Source organism: Neoarius graeffei, chromosome 9 (genome assembly GCF_027579695.1).
Source record: "Neoarius graeffei isolate fNeoGra1 chromosome 9, fNeoGra1.pri, whole genome shotgun sequence".
In the NCBI taxonomy this organism is placed as follows: Eukaryota; Metazoa; Chordata; class Actinopteri; order Siluriformes; family Ariidae; genus Neoarius; species Neoarius graeffei.
In genome coordinates, this window is record NC_083577.1 from 38,966,747 (window position 1) to 38,988,836 (window position 22,090).

General features: G+C 42.1%; 1 protein-coding gene across 4 annotated transcripts in view; it reads right to left on the bottom strand.

Moving 5' to 3' along the window:
* The window catches only part of LOC132891658 (MORC family CW-type zinc finger protein 3-like), a 105,102-nt gene that overhangs the window by 26,085 nt on the left and 56,927 nt on the right, over positions 1 to 22,090 (bottom strand). For all 4 annotated transcript variants that reach the window (XM_060929453.1, XM_060929452.1, XM_060929451.1 and 1 more), the window contains exons 9-10: positions 16,163 to 16,260; positions 10,848 to 10,934 (exon numbers count right to left, since the gene is read on the bottom strand). In XM_060929453.1, the coding sequence (XP_060785436.1) occupies positions 10,848 to 10,934; positions 16,163 to 16,260 (185 nt within the window). The remainder of the gene's footprint in view (positions 1 to 10,847; positions 10,935 to 16,162; positions 16,261 to 22,090) is intronic.

Consider the following 22,090-nt stretch of genomic DNA (forward strand, 5'->3'; position numbering starts at 1 on the left):
GTCAAACAAACTCTACAGGCGCTTACGTTTTTTTCAGGTTGCAAGACAAACTTACGGCCAACGCGCGTCTTTCTCTGTGAACAAAAAAAAACAAAAACACAGCGATTTGGGAAACGCCAAAAATCACATGGCCAAAAAATCGTACGTCCGGTTGTGACCTAGGCTTAACCAAACCACAACACTCTCCGTTACATGCAAAAATAACCACACAGCCTTAGATTAATAAACTTACCCCATCAGAAAGAGAAACGGCGCCTTGCACACACCAATGCCTCCGATGGAATGTAATCCTAGAACGGTCCGTGTATCATCCAATCATTCAAGTATTCCATTCAATCTGGAAAACGAGGTTGCGTTTTTTTTTTTGCTAGAAATAGTGATCTCCGATGTAAATACCGAGTGTCTGTTTGCTTCGCGGTGTTTGCTCCTCTGCGCTCTGTTTAGTAACTCATTCCATAGTGAAATCACATGCCTGTATGCAGTTAAGTAGCCATGCGCTCAACTCGGATCATACAGCTGATTCGCGGAAAAAAAAAACAAATGACTTAAATCATCATGTGAATGGCCCATATGGTAATTTACCCACACCCCCCAGCAGGCTACAGTCCTGACAAAAACGAGACAATTTGCAACAAAAAATGTATGCTTTTCCAACAAAACAATCTATTATCTGAAATACTGATTGCATTCTTCAAGATCTCAACTTGCACATGATGGAAAAAAACAAAAATCATAAATTTCGAAAAAAATTGCTTCTTTTGCGATTATCTCCGATTCGTTTCGGCCGACATGTGTCCCTGGATTCGGTGAGGGGTCACATTTGTTAATTTGGTCAATGCATCTATGAAGAGACTCAAGAGGGGCATAGTCATTAGGTGACATAGCTAAGTAAAGCTGAGTGTCATCTGCATAGCTATGGAAGTTTATAGCTTCCAGTTCATGGCAGGGCTGTGCCATGGTGGTTCCTGGGTTGTTCCTGACCATCCAAACCAATTTATTTCAGCTGAGGGTGACCGCTTGGGTTTTCTTGAAGCAAAGTGGCTTGGCAAAGTGACTACACCTCACAATAACTTGGATACAGTTGTTTGAACTGATCTTGGAATTTGCAGTTGTTTAGAAATGGCTCCAAGAGACATTCTGGAGTTGTGTAGATCTGTGATCCTCTTTCTCAGATCTGCACTGAGCTCCTTGGACTTTCCCATTTTACTATGTGCTGGTCAATCCAATGAGTGCTGTAAACAAACCTTTTCTATGGAGGCACAGAGAAGCTACCAGCTGTAGTCAATCATGATCACTAACAGGAAGTTAAGAGACCACGGTCTTGGCAAGATAAGAGACATTTTGGAAGTTTCAGCACCTCTGAATTAATAATCTAAGTGAGAGTATGTACATTTTTTACCCTGCATATATAATTTTGACCCTGTGTTGATTTCAGAAAACCCAAAGAAAATTAAAACTTGTGCACCAAATTCGAGTGTTTTTTTTTTAATTAAAGCTGTATGCTGTATATTCCCTTACAGAAAAAACACATGAACTTCACATGTGATTTCTCACATGTGAAAAATGTGGAAAATGTGTTTTGCACATGGGAAACGTGGTTTTGGCCCAATTTTATGTGAATCACATGTGGGAATGTTTTACATATGTGGTAACGTATTCCACATGTGCTCTACATGGTAACATGTTATAAAATCAGATACCATGTATTCCACGTTACCACGTGATCACATGTGAAATACATGGGAAATTCATGTGTTTTTTCTGTAAGGGTTCTGCCACAGAAAAAGAACAGTTCAAAGAAATTACTGAAAAGCCCAAATATTACCATGACATTCATATCCAAGATGACATTCATGTCACTGTATGTAAATGTGGCAGCGGGGGCGTGGCCAAGCAGCAGTTTGTGAATGGAGGGCGGGTTTGGGGAAGGTAAGTGGCCAAGTCATTCCACCTGCTGTCAATTAATGTGTGTGTGGGTGGGGGGGGAGTGAGTCAGCCAGCTGAAAAGCTCCCGCATGACGTCACCGCGCCGCGAGATTTCGGTAGTCGCCATATTGGAAGACCAAGTACACATCTATGCAAGTACATACATACATAAAACAAACTACACCTGAAATGTAGCCAGGGCCGGTTCTGCCCTAATCTGGACCCGGGTGCAACATCGCGCAACCCCCCCCCAAAAAAAAACACCAGTCTAAATCAGGACAACCAGTGTTCGAACTACGGGGGTACTCGGGGGATCCGAGATCCCCTGAAACAGACATGAGATCCCTTGAAAACATGATTTGGGAAATGTTGGGGGGGGGTCTCTAAAATATTGGCAAAATGATGTTTATTGACATAGCAATCGTGTGTAACGGGAAGCATTTGCATATCCGAAGTGTTGTGTTTACATCAAAGATAAAATAAACCGATATGACAACGACTGCTGCTGCCATGTTGGTTGTTGAGTAGCCTGACTGTTTTTTTTTTTTCTTGCATGTGGTATCATTGTTGACGCGAGGTTGTTTTTTGAACATGCCAATGCGGACACGATTTCCCCTGATGAGTTATGACTTCAGACGCAATGCGTGTGTGGAGGTGTGGAGTCCGCGTGATATGTGCGTAAGATAGGCTTCTCGTGTGTTTGGAGATCCGCGCTCCGAGACAAGCGCAAGCACCCCCCCCCCCGAAAATATCGTCATAGTTCGAACACTGAGGACAACCATCACATAACTATAACTATAAACATTTTAGATCAACTATTTTAACTAAATGGCTATAATAAATAAGCCTGCAGGCAGCCACAGCGGGCTGCCTCAGAAAAGTAACCATTTGTCCTACCTTAACTCGTTTTGCTTTTTCTGCCTCCTTTTTTTGTATTTTCGACCCTACGTTGATTTTCTTTCCTTTTCTGAAAACCCGATTTGGTCTTCCAGTATGGCGCAGGGTTTGTTTACTTCCGGTTTCCGGTGACGTCAGTGGGAAGGGTCTATACTTCAAAAAATAAAAGTTTGTAAGAACTTCAGTTCCCGCCTGCCATGCTTCTGTACTCCACCCACATCAGGGATTTGCTACAGTAAGCTTCTGACCACAGCTGTATCTTCACGAGTTTTTTTTAAATAATAATACAATAATACAAGCATGATAAACATATTGGCAGAAACTTTATATTTTACACTTTCCTATGTGCCCACTGCCAAATAATATTATAGTTTTAAAATTACCTAAATTAGATGAAACATAAAACTTGTCACCTTACTCGGTCACACCGGAGCACGCACTTCTGCATTCATAAAAGACTATTCACACGGTAATGGCCTGATAATTACTTTCACTCTTTTGGTTTCGATTGGTTTCTTTTTTGCGGTGGGAACGCCCACCGTAAACAGGATAAAAATCTGTCTGACATCCCATTAGGGATTAGGGAATACAGGGATTAATTTTTTTCGCGGTCCAGTTTCCATCAAATCCTCCGCTCTGACTGGCTGGCGAGCAGGTCCGTATCCTATGATACGGACCCCGGTTACGGACCTCTGGCGACTCGCTCGTTCACACCACCAACAACAAACATAGTAGCATTTTTTGTCAACATTTATTTTCGCATTTCTCAGGAGAATAGCATTAATTTTACAGCATGGATAGCGATAACAACAGTCTTCACAGCGAAAGCGAGTTTTACTACCCTGAGGAAGAAGAAATAAAAAAAATTTCAGGAGAAAGCTAAAAACCTCTAACTTGCTAACGCTGAGCAAAAACATGGCTGAATCCTGAATGACTCAATTTTGTATAAATAGGGGACTACATAGGCGGCAAAATGTAGTTATTTCCTGCCTTGGAAGTGCACTTGTTTACCAAGGAGGAAGCAATTTGCATTACAGCCGTGAATGAGGATTCAAAATGGCGGCTCGGCTCGGTTTTCCTTTTCGGGCATTCTCGTTTTCTGTTAGAATTTGGTAAAGAAAAAAATAAATATATTATTTACCAGCTTAAGGTCGAGCTGTACGGTGAAACACCGTGACCTCGGCCTTGAATACAGACCTCGGCCCAGAGGGCCTTGGCCAGTACTTTCAAGACCTCGGTCACGGTATTTCACGATACGAACCTCATAGCTGGTAAATAACATTTATGTATTTGGGCTATTTGGAGGTAAAAGTTGTTGTGAAATGGCATGCGGCTTTTATGCGCTTCGGGTGATTAATTTCATGATTCAGGACAGCGATTCAGTTCAATCTTGAGAATTGTGACACTTATGATGAACGGTGCCGTTTATTTATTTATTTTTTACTTCAACTCGATCTAGCCAAAGATCATCTCAAGTAAGTGTGAATATTTCTTCTATTTCTTATGAGTCGATTGGGTGATAATGTGTTATCTTAGACTGGTTTTTGCAACACAGAGTCAGTGACCAGTCCACTGAAACTCAGACAATCCCAACAAACCAACAACTGTGCATCGCTACCAGTGCTGGAACAGCCCATGAAGGAGGCAAATGCTGCTGACCTAGCCTGGCTAACGCGACTTCAAAGCTCTACGAGCTATTGGTCTGGCCAAGATATTAAGCCCAACCGTTTCCCAGAGCCCGTGGTTGACCCGCCTCCCTGAAATGCCTCAGTTTGCTACTGGTCGAAGCCAGAAAAGGCTGTGACGAAGCTTAAACCAATCACATCACTCTTTCCTCTGACGTATGCGATGCGACGGGGCTAACTGGTAGATTAAACTCTTACCGAAGCCGGTCGGGAGCAAGGCGAAAACGGCCTTCCTTTCAATAAATACCTCCAGGGCTGCTCTTTGCTCCGTTTTCAATGAGAACTTCCCGTTGAATGCTTTCAATACAGCATCTATGCGTAATAGATGCGGAAGCGTGAATGAAGCGCTTCCGGCATAGATTCTGTAAACAATCTATGGCTTCCGGTCGCAGTTCTACTACGTCAGTGCCTTGAACACGCCTCTACCCAGGGCCGTTGGAGATGCTCAAAGTTGATTGGCTCCCGATTTTTCGGGAGCTTGGAAGAGCTGTAGATAGCTTGCCTGGCCAGACGAAGCTCGCAACAGGCCCTCGTGTTGCGTCACACTTAGGATGGGCGGGCCCAGGCTACTGCTGACCATGCCTGACTGGCGGAGCAGTGATTATAACTCGCGCATACTTGACAAGAGCTTATAACGAACATTACATGACGGAACCACTGGTATCATACGTGATCTTCTAAAATAGCTAGTAATTAAAATTCACTACAGGTACACTTGAAGAAAGTGAAAATTTAATATATTCTAAGCTCACTGCACGTAAACTAAAATGTTTCAAGCACTGTTCTATTTTAATAATTATGGCCTACAATGCATCCATCCATTATCTGTAGCTGCTCTACAGGGTCACAGGCAAGCTGGAGCCTATCCCAGCTGACTATGGGTGAGAGGCGGGGTACACCCTGGACAAGTCACCAGGTTATCGCAGGGCTGACACAGAGACAAACAACCATTCACACCTACAGTCAATTTAGAGCCACCAATTAACCTAACCTGCATGTCTTTGGACGAAACCGGAGCACCCAGAGAAAACCCATGCAGACACAGGGAGAACATGCAAACTCCACACAGAAAGGCCCCCGCCAGCTGCTGGGCTCGAACCCAGGACCTTCTTGCTGTGAGGCAACAGTGCTAACCACTACACCACCATGCCTCCTGTCTATACTGCAAAAAATAATTTAAAAAATTTCAAAATATTTCATTTTGAGTTTGAATGAAACAGTATAAATACCATGTATTTCTCAGTCTAATTCAGTACACACAACCACAATCATGAGGAAGACTGCTGACATGACCGTTGTCCAGAAGATGATCATCAACACCCTCCATAAGGAGGGTAAGCCACAGGAGGTCATTGCTGAAAAGGTTGGCTGGAGAAGGTGCACAAGCAATAGGGATGACCGCAACCTTGAGAGGATTGTCAAGAAAAGTCAATTGAAGAACTTGGGAGTACTTCACAAGGAGTGGACTGAGGCTGGTGTCAGTGCATCAAAAGCCACTACACACAGACATCTTTAGGAAAGGGGCTACAGCTGTCACATTCCTAATATCAAGCCACTCCTGAACCAGAGACAACATCCAAAGCATCTTATCTGGGCTAAGGAAAGAAAAAACTGGACTGTTGCTCAGTGGTCCAAAGTCCCCTTTTCAGATGAATGGTAAATTTTGCATTTCATTCAAATCAAGGTCCTAGAGTCTGGAGGAAGAGTGGAGAGTCACAGAATCCAAGGTGTTTGAAGTCCAGTGTGAAGTTTCCACAGTCTGTGATGATTTGGGGTGCCATGTCATCTGCTGGTGTTGCTCCACTGTGTTTTATCAAGTCCAAAGTCAATGCAGCCATCAACCAGGAGATTTTAGAGCACTTCATGCTTCTATCTGCTGACAAGCTTTATGGAGATACTGATTTCCTTTTCTAGCAGGACTTAGCACCTGCCCACAGGACCAAAACTACTACCAAATGGTTTTCTGATCATGATATTACTGTGCTTGATTGGCCAGCCAACTCGCCTGACCTCTGAGAGAGAATCTATGGGTTATTGTCAAGAGGAAGATGAAACACCCGAACCAAAAATACAGATGAGCTGAAGGCCACTATCAAAGCAACCTGGGCTTCAATAACACATCAGCAGTGCCACAGGCTGATCACCTCCATGCCATGCTGCGTTGACGCAGTAATTTGTGGTAAAGGAGCCCCAACCACGTATTGAGTGTATAAATGAACATACTTTTCAGAAGTTGGAGATTTCTGTATCGTAAATGCTTTTTTGATTGATTTTAGGAAATATTCTAATAATTTGAAATACTGGGTGTCTGATTTTCATGAGCTATAAGCCATAATCGTCAAAATTAAAACAAAAAAGGCTTGAAATGTTTCACGTTACATGTAATGAATATATGAAACAAAATAGCTTCTCCTGGCAACTTGTCCAGGGTGTACCCCGCCTTTCGCCCGTAGTCAGCTGGGATAGGCTCCAGCTTGCCTGCGACCCTGTAGAACAGGATAAAGTGGCTAGAGATGAGAGGAGAGGAGAGGAGAGGAGAGAAGAGCTTCTTCTCCAGGGCTGTAAAAGCTCTGCTGGAGGCCTGATCCGGACTTGGACTCACACTCTGCGCCTTACTGTGTTTGGCTACATTAAATAATTACATACTACAATTTATACTACTGCTTATATGCCATTATGCTGCTTTTAAAAGTTTATGTGTGTGTGTGTGTGTGTGTGTGTGTGTGTGTGTGTGTGTGTGCGTCTGTATGTGTATTTATTTTATTTCATTTTTATTTATTGATATGCTGCTGTGATCTGAGCCCTCAGTGTTTCGTTGTATAGTAATGTGCAATGACAAAGAATCGATCAATCAATTTATCTTTTTGAATTAAATTATGAAAAAAACGAACTTTTCATGATATTCTTTTTTTTTTTGAGATGCAATAGAATGACTGTTCAACTCCAGTAAAGTTGCTGGCATTAATTTTTCAGGTCGCAGTGGTATTTGACAGTTAAGAAAGGCTGCATCTTTCCTGCAGTTGGGCATGGTTTCAGTACCTTCAGCAGACACACCCCCAGCATCCCAGAACAAAGACTACCATTTATTTTTTCACAATTTTGAAACTTAATTTCATACATGATGTTTTCATCTTTCAAAATTGGCTGGGTGATTTAATTGCTTAAGAAAACACGTTTGGAGTTTGTTCAACAGCATGTGATACACTCCCCAAACACATGGAAGAAGATTCTCTGGTCAAATGAGACGAAAATTGATCTTTTTGGCCATCAGGGGAAATGCTATGTGTGGCGCGAACCTAACACCCTGAGAACACCATTCCTACAGTGAAGCATGGTGGTGGCAGCATCATGCTGTGGGGATATTTTTCATCTGCAGGGACAGGAAAGCTGGTCGGCACTAAATACAGAGCAATTCTGGAGGAAAACTTCAGCCAGAGGTTTGAGACTGAGACAAAGGTTCACATTCCAGCAGGACAATGACCCTAAATATACTGCTAAAGCTACACTGAAGTGGTTTAAAAGGGAAACATTTAAATGTCTTGGAATGGCCTAATCAAAGCCCAAACCTCAATCCAATTGAGAATCTGTGGCATAACTTGAAGATTGCTGTACACCAATGCAACCCATCTAACTTGAAGGAGTTGTAGCAGTTTTGCCTTGAGGAATGGGCAAAAATCCCACTGGCAAGATGTGCTAAGTTAATAGAGACATTCCCCAAGAGAATTGCAGCTGTCATTGCAGCAAAAGGTGGCTCTACAAAGTATTGACTTTGGGTGGTGGTGGAGGGTTACCTATGCACACTCCAGATTTCTGTTTTTTTTAATCTTAATTATTGTTTGTGTCACAATAAAACAACAATTTTCACCTTTAAAGATGTAGGCATGTTGTGTAAATCAAATGGTGCTAACCCCCCCCCCCCAATCCATTTTAATATCAGGTTGTAATGCGACAAAAGAGGATAAACACAAAGGGGGATGAATACTTTTGCAAGACACTGTATATAATTTACAAATTAGTGCCAATCACTTGAGAAGGCGACTCAGAAATATGCAGCCGTACTGTCATGGATACTATAGTGTGCCTGAACAGACAGTCAGTGAAATTAGTCTCCGTGATGAAATTACACTGAAAAAAAATTCACTTAATTTACCTGCAGTGCACAGTCACCTCATAGCAAGAAAATTCTGGGTTTGAGCCCTGCAGCCGACTGGGGACTTTCTGCGTAGATTGCATGCACTCTGTGTGCCTGCCTGAGTTTCGTATGGGTGCTCTGGATTCCTCTCACAGTCCAAAGGCATGTGGTCAGCCTGACTCATCTAAATTGCCCATAAGTGTGAATGGTAGTTAATCTCTAGGTCAGCCCTGTGATAGACTAGTGACCCTGCCCCTCACCCAATATCAGTTGGGATTGGCTCCAGCTTCCCCCATGAATCTGCTGGATAAGCGGTATAGATAATGGATGGATGAAAACACATTATTTACAGTGGTATTTGAAAGTTTGTGAACCCTTTAGAATTTTCTATATTTCTGCATAAATATGACCTAAAACAACATCAGGTTTTCACACAAGTCCTAAAAGTAGATAAAGAGAACCCAGTTAAACAAATGAGACAAAAATATTATACTTGGTCATTTATTTACTGAGGAAAATGATCCAATATTACATGTCAGTGAGTGGCAAAAGTATGTGAACCTTTGCTTTCAGTATCTGGTGTGACCCCCTTGTGCAGCAATAACTGCAACTAAATGTTTCTGGTAACTGTTAATTAGTCCTGCACACCAGCTTGGAGGAATTTTAGCCCATTCCTCCAGACAGAACAGCTTCAACTCTGGGATGTTGGTGGGTTTCCTCACATGAACTGCTTCGCTTCAGGTCCTTCCACAACATTTCGATTGGATTAAGGTCAGAACTTTGACTTAGCCATTCCAAAACATTAACTTTATTCTTCTTTAACTATTATTTGGTCGAATAGCTTGTGTGCTTAGGGTCGTTGTCTTGCTTCATGACCTACCTTCTCTTGAGATTCAGTTCATGGACAGATGTCCTGATATTATCCTTTAGAATTCACTGTATAATTCATTGTTCCATCAATGATGGCAGGCTGTCCTGGCCCAGATGCAGCAAAACAGGTCCAAACCACGAGACTACCACCACCATGTTTCACAGATGGGATAAGGTTCTTATGCTGGAATGCAGCGTTTTCCTTTCTCTAAACATAACGCTTCTCATATAAACCAAAAAGTTCTATTTTGGTCTCATCTGTCCACAGAACATTTTTCCAATAGCCTTCTGGCTTGTCCATGTGATCTTTAGCAAACTGCAGACGAGCAGCAATATTCTTTTTGGAGAGCAGTGGCTTTCTCCTTGCAACCCTGCCATGCACACCATTGTTGTTCAGTGTTCTCCTGATGATAGATTCATGTATATTAACATTAACCAATGTTAGAGAGGCCTTCAGTTGCTTAGAAGTTACCCTGGGGTCCTTTGTGACCTCACCGACTTGTACACGCCTTGCTCTTGGAGTGATCTTTGTTGGTCGACCACTCCTGAGGAGGGTAACAATGGTCTTGAATTTCATCCATTTGTACACAATCTGTCTGACTGTGGGTTGGTGGAGTCCAAGCTCTTTAGAGATGGTTTTGTAACCTTTTCCAGCCTGATGAGCATCAACAATGCTTTTTCTGAGGTCCTCAGAAATCTCCTTTGTTCGCGCCATGATACATTTCCACAAACATGTGTTGTGAAGATCAGACTTTGATAGATCCCTGTTCTTTAATTAAAACAGGGTGCCCACTCACACGTGATTGTCATCCCATTGATTGAAAATACCTGACTCTAATTTCACCTTCAAATTAACTGCTAATTCTAGAGGTTCACATACTTTTGCCACTCACAGATATGCAATATTGGATCATTTTCCTCAATAAATAAATGACCAAGTATAATGTTTTTTGTCTCATTTGTTTAACTGGGTTCTCTTTATCTACTTTTAGGACTTGGGTGAAAATCTGATGATGGTCATATATTTGCAGAAATATAGAAAATTCTAAAGGGTTCACAAACTTTCAAGCACCACTGTACAGATAATGAGCAATATTCAAGTCATTTTACACAGGAAAAATAATGTGAGGAAATGTAACATTGTTAATTTTTGCATGAATTTATCTCCAAATGTATGAAAATTGTGCTAAATGATGAAAAAATTACAACCATAAAAAGGTTAACCAATTTTACCAAACACCACCCCATGTGCAACTCTATGCATGCACACGTGAGTGAGTGAGTGAGACAGTGTGTGTGTGAGAGAGAGAGAGAGAGTGAGAGACTTTTAAACTTACACAGTATCCTTAAAGGTTCCAGTCCAGTTATAACAATTTTTCCCCCAGTAATCCTTTAGCTTTTTACTTACATTCGTCATGGTGTTCCTACACAGCCAAAAAAAAAAAAGCATCCCTAACTGTATCAAATGTTAAAAAAAAAATCAATCTAAAATAACAGTGCTCTTAAAGTGCTGATGACACGTTTTTGACATCTTTGGCGATGTTTTATAACATAAAAAGTAATTCCCGATGATCCATATATTAATTCACGAAGGCGCCTATTTTACAAGTTATGATAAAAAAACGCGGCTATTTGGGCAAATTTGACGGGGCTGCAGCACCCAGGAGACGGAGGAGGAGCTATATGACGTCAGCGAAAGAATCTTCCTCCTAACTTACCAGTTTATTGTTGATGCGACAGGTGTTCAGTTTGTCATTATTAGTATTATTATTATTATACATTATATATATATATATATATATATATATATATATATATATATATATATATATTAGTTATTATGCCTTTCCGTTGTGTTGCCGGCTTTTGCTCCAAAACCCACAAGGATGGGGTAAGTTTATTCAAGTTTCCCAGAGATCCCGAGCTGCATGCGAAGTGGGTGAAGCAAGTCAGGCGCACTCGTGACAAGTGGGAGCCCTCACCAACATCCGTCCTGTGCTCTGAACACTTCGCTTTGGATTGTTTTGACACCCTTCCCAGTTTAACACCACAAAGACCACAATTTTTCTGCCTACCTAGAAGGACCAGAGAGGGGTCATTTGACCCACACAGCTTGCCTACCTAGAAGGACCAGAGAGGGGTCATTTGACCCACACAGCTTTTGCCGAATACACTAATCACTCATTTTGTTATGGTAATGAGGCTGTTAGGGGCAGTGTGTGGGGTGAGGGGTGAGGGGGTCACACCTTACAATGTGTGTGTAATTGTATGTAAATGTCCGAGCATAAAACTATCAAACGTATTGTTGTGCATGTGGGAGCAAATGATGTTTTCAGAGAACAGCTGTTTGTCCAAGATGATTTCAGAAAACTTTTTTCTGATCTCTATAAGACTGGAATACAATCTTTTATTAGTGGCCCACTCCCAGCGAGAGGAATTTTTGCATTTTCTCGACTCTTCAGTCTTAACACCTGGCTTGGAAAAACTTGTTTTTCATTTGGTATGAGCTTCATAGACAATTTTAACCTTTTCTGGAATCGCAGAGAATTCTTCAAGCCAAATAGCACTGAACTCAGCTGGATTGGAGCCAAAGTCTTAGTAGACCATTACAGACTTGCAATCTTTTCTCAGCCAGCATTGAAGAAAACAGTTGTTTCTGTGTTGGTAACAGCCAAGACAAACAGGGGCAGACAGCTTCTTCCGAAGGGCTGTCAGCCTCTGAAATCACCACAGGTAAATAGTAACTAATACAGTATACTGTATATAATACATATAATATTATGAATTAAACGTTTTGCTTGGACATGAAACATGATCACTGATTTTCTGAAGCGTTAGGTTCAGTGGAGAGGAGAGGAGAGGAGAGGAGCACAGAGGAGAGAGGAGAGAGGAGAGGAGAGGAGCATGGAGGAGAGAGGAGAGGAGAGAGAAGAGAAGAGAAGAGAAGAGAAGAGAAGAGAAGAGAAGAAATGAGAGGAGCACAGAGGAGAGAAGAAAATAGAAGAGAAGAGAGACGAAGAGAGGAGAGGAAAGGAAAGGATAGGAAAGGAAAGGAAAGATGAGGAGAGAAGAGACGAGGAGAGTAGAGGAAAGGAAAAAAGAGGAGAGAAGAGGAGAAGAGAGGAGAGATGAGGAGAGGAGAGCAGAGCAGAGCAGAGGAAAGGGATGGAGAGGAAAGGAAATGAGAGGACCACAGAGGAGAGGAGAAGAGAGGAGAGGAAAGGAGAGGAGCACAGAGGAGGGTGGTGGAGAGGAGAAGAGAGGAGAGGGGGTATGAGGAGAGGCAAAGAGAGGAGTGGAGCACAGAGCAGGGTGGTGGAGAACTGAGGAGTGGAGAGGACACGGAAGAGAGTCTGGAAGAGAGAAAGGAGTGGTGTGGAGTGGAGTGGAGAGAGAAAGGGGTCCAGGAGTAGAGAAAGAGAAGAGAGAAGAAGAGCAGAGGATAGAGGTGAGAAGTGGAGGGAAACTGAGTAAGTTTGGATTTGAGGAGGGCAGATAAGAGAGGGAGGAGGGCACAGAGGAGAAAGTGAAAGGCAGGAGAGAGTAAAGGAGGGGAGAGGAGAGGAGAATATGGAGGAAGGCAGAGAGGAGAGGAGGGGAGGGCAGATAGTTTGAAGGGAAGGAGAGGGATATGTGGATGAGGCCAGAGAGAGTGACACAGAGGGACACAGAAGTCTTTTCTGTGATGGAGTCACGGATGTGCTTTCTTCATGTTCCCTATGTTTCTCTATGGCACAGCCCCCCAAGGCATGCCCATGGCGACGGGTCTGCATGTGAATGTCCCATGTGACCATAACGAGTCATGTGAGTGCACACAATGGTTCAATGAACGTGTGAATGTCCCATGTGATCATGACGAATCATATGACTGCAACCAGATAATGGTTGAATTAGCGTGTGAATCTCTCATGCCATGTGACCATAACGACTCATGTGAATGCAACCTGGCAATTGTTAGATGGATAAATACCAGTGCATGTGGACTACTGCTTCATTTCCCTCAAGAATTTTGTGGTGAAAGAAGCTCCTCTCCAAGGAACGAAGATGCAGAGATTCAGCACTCAACAGGCATTGGAAATGATCCTGGATGGAGCTGACCCTGGCGAATCGGATGGAGAAGACATCAATCTCCAGGTGGATTCAGACTCCGAGCTGTCTCAGTCTTCAGGTAATATTAGTTATTGCAATGTAAAAATAATAGTTATTTCCCAAAAACTACTAGTTCTAGTTAAAAAATACTAGAGGTGATTTTTACTACATTACTTGAAACTAGAAAAATAAACCATTTTTGCAGTGATTAGCTTCTATACTTGCATTTGTGATATCATTTGAATTTCCCATTGCTCATAATTACATTTTTTCATGCTACAGATGAGGGAGCACTGGCCACGAAGATGGCGCAACTCCTCCTAGACCGTTCATAGGAATGTCACCAAAATTGATACACATCATCTACAGACATGGCTGACAAAAGTTACTAAATACGTTTCACGTAGGATAAACTGTTCAGAAGTTATACGTCAATCAATTTTCACTTCAAAATTTTACATGCTAAAAAATTCATTACAAATCTTCTAATTGCTCAAAACTGCTCATACTTCACACGCTGATCACTCATTGGGCTTCTGACATGTTACCCAATTTCTGTGATATTTCGCCACTGGGGGCGCTATTTTTGGGCGAAAAATCCAATCTTTCCTCAAATTTGGTCAAACTTCACGGCCACCCTCTTACTACCTCCCATGTCATGTATACCACATTTTGGGAATTTTCGTCCATGGGGGGCGCTGTTTTTGGCCGACGCAATTTCTCCAAAATGGGTTTTTGGTTAATAATTCCATAATGCTTTTCCTTCACACCACTACCTTGTGATAGTACGTTGCTGTTGTAGACACTTATTTTTCCAACTCATAATCGCTCATGTACAGCATAGCGCCACCTACTGACATGGGAAAAACCAAAAAATTTATTCTTCAAAAATCTATATCTCATCTTCTACTTACTCAATTTTCATCACACTTCATACGCAAACTCTTCATAGCTCACCTGACATATACGCCAAATTTTGTGCACTTTCGCCCCTGGGGGTGCTGGTTATGGCAGAAATGATATTGCAGCTTCTGATTTGTCAACCTTGGCAAGCAAACTCTTTACAAGACCCTTATTGGGGCGCTTGCCATGGTCGACAACGCTCGAAATTTGGCTCCTTTATCTTAGACTGCCACCGCTACTGAGAACCAGAAGCCCAGATCCAGGCGGGCCTCAGGGCCTCTATAGCGCCCCCTAACGTGTTGTGATTTTTGCCTCTCGCATTAAGGTGCCTGGTTGCCATGTAGTTTGTAGTAGTGGCATGCCCTTTGGTAAGCATATGTATCTCACCAAGCCGGACAAAAATGTAATGCCAATGCTTTAGCCACGCCCTACAGGAAGTGAGGTAATTTCACTTTTGTGTGAAATGCATGGCCACGAACACGGCGCATCTCCTCCTAGACCGTTCATAGGAACGTCACCAAAATTGATACACATCATCTACAGACATGGCTGACAAAAGTTACTAAATAGGTTTCACGTAGGGTAAACCGTTCAGAAGTTATACGTCAATCATTTTTCAATGCAGAATTTTACATGCTTAAAGGAATCTCTTCGGTGTTCAGTTCAGCACAAACGTGTGTTACTACCATCAGCAGTGCCTACATAGTGTTGCCAGATTGGGATATTTCCCGCCCAGTTCAGCGGTTTCAAGTGCATTTTGGTGGGTTTTGAACATATTTTGGGATGGAAAACGTCAGCAGTATCTGTTGCCATATTTTGGGCTGGAAAACGTCAGCAGTATCTGTTGCCAGATATTGCTGAAGTTTTCCAGCCCAAAATATGTTCAAAACCAAAATGCACTTGAAACCGCTCAACTGGGCGGGAAAAATCCCAATCTGGCAACACTGCCAGTATTCCGGAGGGGGTCTACTAGTAGCTATGCCGGATCCAAAGACAGTCCTCCTGTCAGAACATGTGTTGTGAAACGACATAAGATAAAGGTACGTAGAGCTATAGATTCTACATGATAATCATAAATGTAATCATAAAGTCGGCGTGATATCAGTCATGTATTTGCTTGTGAAAGCTTCCGGCTTTCATGTAACTGCCGCCTAGCAACGAGAGGCAAAGGGTAAAGAGGGTAGGCTATAATAGATTCTATTCGGAAGAGATCAACACAATTCTAGACTCCCAGAAGAGGAAGAGCTAGCACTAGAGAGTTCACCGGCGATTTCATGCGCCATTTCCATTGAGTAGAACCAGAGTAGAACCATAGGATGTCTATGAGTAGAACAGCCAGTGAACCGCAGCGTGTTCTCCCGCTGACGTCACAACATGGCCGCGAGCCACGGACCCAGTTTTCTTGCGCTGTGCAATTAAAAGTTGGATATTTGCGTAACAACAGCTTCTTTTCACGTAATTATAACAGAAATCTAACATGTTTGCCATGTTGTATAGTTTATTTAAGAAATTGCATAGAGTCATGTTCGTGTCATCAGCCCTTTAAAATACTTGAGATAATACCCTTACTGTATATTGTACTATAATCAACCTTTTGTATAGAGATCATTAATGCACTCCTGAAAGTTATAGGTCATCTGAAGATGCTACTCAAACAGACCTGTAGTCTTCAGTATCATCGAAGTCCTGCTTATTGTGTGTTGGTTTGAGGTAGTTACACTCTATCACCCCGATAACTCCCTCTCCTGTGTTGTCGGCCTGGTAACAGAACATGAACACTGTAAATGTCATAAATAAAAAAAAACATGCTGTTTGGTTTACTTCATAAAATAACCCCTGAACTGAGTCTGACTCTTACATGATGAAAGCCCCTGAAATAAGTAGTCCTGCATCACGGGCTACATGCACTCAATCACAATTGTTTGTCATTACCCATGAAAGGTTTTCATTTTGCCGTATGTGCAGTGGGCCAGCCTCTGCTTATTCAGGGAAGCATCCCATGTATTTTCACTGTGACAGATGAATAACTCGTCCAATGAATGAATACCTGGGGTGTGTTTCAAATAGTACCCAAATAAGTTGTGTGCTAGACACAGTGTGGTATGTTCTGAATATTTACCTTCATAGAATGCTGCATGCTCATGCTGAGCTCTTAGGGGAGCAAAATGGACTTTCAGCATAAACATTATACGTCAAATGTTTGGACACACCTAAGTCAATGGTTTTTCTTCATGTTTATTAATTCAAACACACTTCATCTCAAAGTTGTGATGGACTGTTATTTCTTTTTACTTAGCTGAGCGGTTCTTGACATAATATGGATTACTACAGTTGTGGAATATGGCTATTTACTGTATTTTTATTATTTACTGTTTGATCTCAAATGCATTAAGGCAAAAAAATTTCCACTAATTAACTTTTTACAAGGCACACCTGTTAATAAATAAATAAATAAATAAAACCCCACATTCCAGGTGACTACCTCATGAAGCTGGTTAAGATAATGCATAGTGTGCAAAGTGTCATCAAGGTAAACGGTGGCTGCTTTGAAGAATCTAAAATATGAAACCCATTTTGCTTTGAAACACTTTTTTTGTTTACCACATTCTTCAATACATGTTCCATATGTTACTTTATAGTTTTTATGTCTTGAATATTGTACTACAATGTTGAAAATAGGGCGGCACGGTGGTGTAGTGGTTAGCGCTGTCGCCTCACAGCAAGAAGGTCCTGGGTTCGAGCCCCGTGGCCGGCGAGGGCCTTTCTGTGTGGAGTTTGCATGTTCTCCCCGTGTCCGCGTGGGTTTCCTCCGGGTGCTCCGGTTTCCCCCACAGTCCAAAGACATGCAGGTTAGGTTAACTGGTGACTCTAAATTGACCGTAGGTGTGAATGGTTGTCTGTGTCTATGTGTCAGCCCTGTGATGACCTGGCGACTTGTCCAGGGTGTACCCCGCCTTTCGCCCGTAGTCAGCTGGGATAGGCTCCAGCTTGCCTGCGACCCTGTAGAAGGATAAAGCGGCTAGAGATGATGAGATGTTGAAAATAATCAAAATACAGAAAAAAAAACTAGGAATGATTCTGTCCAAACTTTTGACTGGTACTGTATGAGGCCTGATAACTGTCCAGTACCCCCTACAAAAAAGACTAGCACCAGGTCCAATTGACTGAATGCATACCATTTTTGGAACAATTTTCACGAGGATTGTGATCTGAACTCCAATATCACAGTCATCAATAAGTCAACAATGACGTCGCTCAGGGAAGGAGTTGCCAAGACCCCCAACACTGGCAACTCTTTCAGGTCCATAAGTAGAGACACCATTATGTGTCAGTTTGGACATAAAGACACCATGAGGGTCAATTTGGCATCAGGAGAGGCTTTTCTGTGTCTGGACAAAATTTTCCTGGATTTGCACATCTTTTTACAAGCTCCACTCTTCTGGGTGTATGCACTGCCTCTACAGCATGGAGATGAGGCAAGCCTCAATGAAGCTAGTCAACAATAGCCCTATCTAAGGAGCGTTCACATAAGGTAGACAGACTTTTGAACCTTATGCAACCCTTGGGAATTTACATACCCGACCATCATTACATTGTCTCAACCAGATCTGGGTGTGACGGTGTCTCAGAACTGCTAGGAAGAACTTAAAGGCCACCCAGGCTGCATTAAATTTGAGTGAATTTACTGTCTGTGTTCTAACCTTACACTGCAGGTCCATATGCCCCCTGTGCCTGTGAGAGACACCATACTGCTGGGGAACTCATCCTAGATGTACTCCTTTCACGAGAAAGGGTTTGCACCTTGTTGTGGATTCTAGTCAAGCATGGCCAATATAATTTAGGCGATGTAACTTCATCATGTTACTGCTTCAGGTATGCAGACTGCTTTGCCTGCAGCTGTTAGAACCTAAGAGACACGTTATCAACAAAATAACTTTGTGGGATATTGGCCATGGAGAGGAACCTATTCCTACTGCTGTTATCATAATGTGTGATTGTTCCTGGTCTGACCTTGACCCAGAGAAATAACATGGAGCTATAATTTGATAAGGAAAAGGGAGAAACAAAGGACATAAACATGAGAGGTTTTTGAGCTACACCATAAGAAAGGAAAAAAAAGGGATTTGGGCCCTGTTCACACCTGGGATTAACCTGCATCTTGGATGATCTAATCACAAGAGGACAGCTCTTAGAACATCAATTCACACCTAGCAGTAGAATTTCTCTCCACATGTGTCTCAAGTGAACACTTGTGATTGGATCTCACTTCCCCATTCTATACACAAATAAACACCTCATTTCCACTTGCAAAGACCAAGTGTATTGTTTTTAACTGATGGGAGGCAGCAATGCATTTCCCATGCCTAGCCTGCTGGAAATTAAAAGAAAAAAAATCAAAATGATATAGACTATTCCTTTGCACTTAACATGATGTCATTGGCACATGAATGAGTATGTAGTTCTGCTTACACAGAAGACTTCAGATGAGTAAGTGGTCCTTTAATATGGCCCAGGACACATTCGCATACACACTGATAAAAGAATGAGGCCATAAGAGGCGCAGACCACCGCCGAATGTGGTGTGAGTGATCAAATTACAATCCATCTTCGTGAGGAATCTGACCCCATTCACACACTGTACTCAAAGATGACCACTTGTGGCCCAGAATTCATGGTAATACCAGGTGTGAATCATCAAGAGCAAGCTAGATTTTGAAAGTATCCAACCGAAAAGTCCCACCTCTTCCCTTTAAAGCCACTCCTCTAAAACACATGAACTCATACTGCCTGATTACTGCTGGAGGATGAGTCCATTACTACCTCAACTACCTCATGCCTCATTCACATGTAAGAAAACACCAAACATTATCAAAATAAATGTCAACAATGAACATGGCTATGGACCCTTTTCACGTGACGTCACGACAAACGCGGCCGCCATTTTGGACATGTACTACCAGTAGTTTACCACAGCCAGCATTGAGGAACGGCAGCAAAGAAAGTGTTTATTTTCAGCAAGACGTCCATCATGCCACTATATTGTTGTGCACCTGGATGTAGTAACCATCAACAAACAAGGCAAGGGTTATCATTTTAACGGATCCCGGTAGATGCTGACCGACGGAGAAGATGGATAGTGGCCATTAACAGGAAAGATTGGCAGCCCTCGGCATACCAGTGCTTGTGCAGTGACCACTTTGTTGGAGGTAAGACGAATAAAATTAGCCAGAAAAGGCATTACATTGCTGTTAACATTCTGTGGCGGCGAGTGTGTAACCAAATAGGCTAAAATAACCCATTGTAACCTCTTTGTTCTTCTGTAGTAGCTATTAGCTAACGACATTAGCTAGCGTTGTGTTCCTTTGCTGTTGGTAGACTGTAGGACAGATCAGAGGCAGTGTCCTACAAACAGCGCTTAATTTGAGGGGGAGCAAGCTGGAGCGCGCTCCGGAACCTCGGGCGTTGGCTCCGGCAGCTATTTACACTGGATCCGGTGATCCGACACCTCTTTTGACTATGTAACAACAACAACAAAAAAAACCCAAATAATTAAATAAAAAAATGCAAGTTTATTTGGTGTTAATGTCTGATTTTGATATCTGTCTTGATGGTGATTTCTCTCATGAAACGACATCCACAAAATATCTGCAGATGAACTTAATTTGCAGTGTTATTACAAAACATGCCCAGAAGCGCAGCGCAGCGCCGCGCCCCCCTCCCCCCCTCTTTTTTTCCGCACCGGAGCCGCTCATCCTCTGCGCTCCGGGACCTCCCACTTTACAAATTAAGCACTGCCTACAAATAAGTGTTCAAAACAAGAGGAACATGTATTTGTCTCTTAAATCCAGGCTGTTCCCTGTAATCTGTAACAACGGTTGGAGAAAGTAATGGCAAATAGTGAGTGCACAAACCATAGAAGGTAAACTGCACACAGCGCCAGGGCAGTGTGATGGTAAACGTCGCTCTCTAAGCCTGCTAACCTCAATTTTTGAAAATACCTCTCCCTCTGCTCACCCTGTAAATGCCCTATGTCGCTGGATAGCGAAGGTGTTTTCTGCATCTCGCTCCTTTTTCTTGTATGTTCTCCATTTGTCGCCTTCCTCGCATTCAAACCAATTCGAGCCAAAGTCCGCTACATGTCCAAAATGGTGGTCGCATTTATGAAGGTCACGTGACTGAAAAGGGTCTATTGTTAGTACTCACAGCTGTCAATTAGCTCGTTAGCTTTAGCAATATGTCTGCCTCGCCTTGTGGAAGACTCCAGTCACACGCAATGAGTGCACAGCTAGAATGCACACAGGTAGGTAGGTAGGTAGGTAGGTAGACAGGCAGGTAGCCATCCAATCATTTCATTCACACTAAATTGACAGGCTTTTTACAGCCCTGTCAGTGCCACAGATCACAGATTTTTATTTTTATTGTCAAAACATTTGATTTATTCATTGCTGTTGAGATGTAAAGAGAATTTCAAGAAATATAACAAAAAAGGGTTCTCAAAATGACCTATTCTACCGGTAGCTTTAAGGAAGGAGCATGGGGGTTTCCATGTGATGATTATTTAGCAGCCAGTGAACACTTTGCAATTTGGGATGGTTGTCTTGGACATTACCTCATTCTTTGATGTTGTACCATATATAGTCATGTCGAAGATGGTCACGAGATGAGTGGAAGTAACAGGGAAAAAGAAATGGGATTTTTCATTCAAATAGAGGTGAGGGAGTGAGAAGAGCATGAGGAGCAGGAGGAGCTGAAGGAGAGCTGAGGGATGTGTGTGACCCAGGCAGCCTGCACTATTGCATAGCGGCCCACGGACCACACAGTACAGCTTGCTGAGAGAGAGAGAGAGAGAGAGAGAGAGGCAGAGCAAGGTCATGGAGAGAGGCTTTACTAACTGACATATTTGTAACTTACAAAAAGATCTTTGTAACTTTGTGGCTTACATCTGAGATTATGAATATGATATGGAGAAGTGTTTATCATATTTTACTTTTAGAAATGCTATAAAGTCTTTAACTTGGTGCAAGAATCCTTTGCACTATGTACTGTATGTTACCCAAACATTGATATATTACTATGCTTATATTAATTATCATGTAACGCTTCAAAGGTATGACAAATGGTCATGTGCCATTATAACCATGTCAGGTTTTATTATTAATAAATCTACTGAGTAGTCAGACTAAAAGTCATTCACTTACAGAATGTGGCTATCCTAATACTTCACTGCATTATGTTCTTTGTGGGCTTTCCATCTTAATCCAGAAAGCGAGTGCTTGAAGGACTTTTTGGTATATTTTTCATAATATCACTCGTGCATAATATTACTCGATTCCAGATGACAGAAATGTGTTAACTGGGAGAATTATATAAATGAGAATCTCAAATTACATAAATAAGAAGCATAAATCATATCCATTAGAAATATGTTAAAACAAATATTAAAGCATTGGTTGATTTAAATATTAAGTTTGTTGACTAATTTATGTATTTATTGATGTGTTAACACATAATCTTTATATCACTATGATTTCTGGTTTACTGTGTATAAATATGGTTGATGATGAGAATAATAGATTTTACTAAAAGG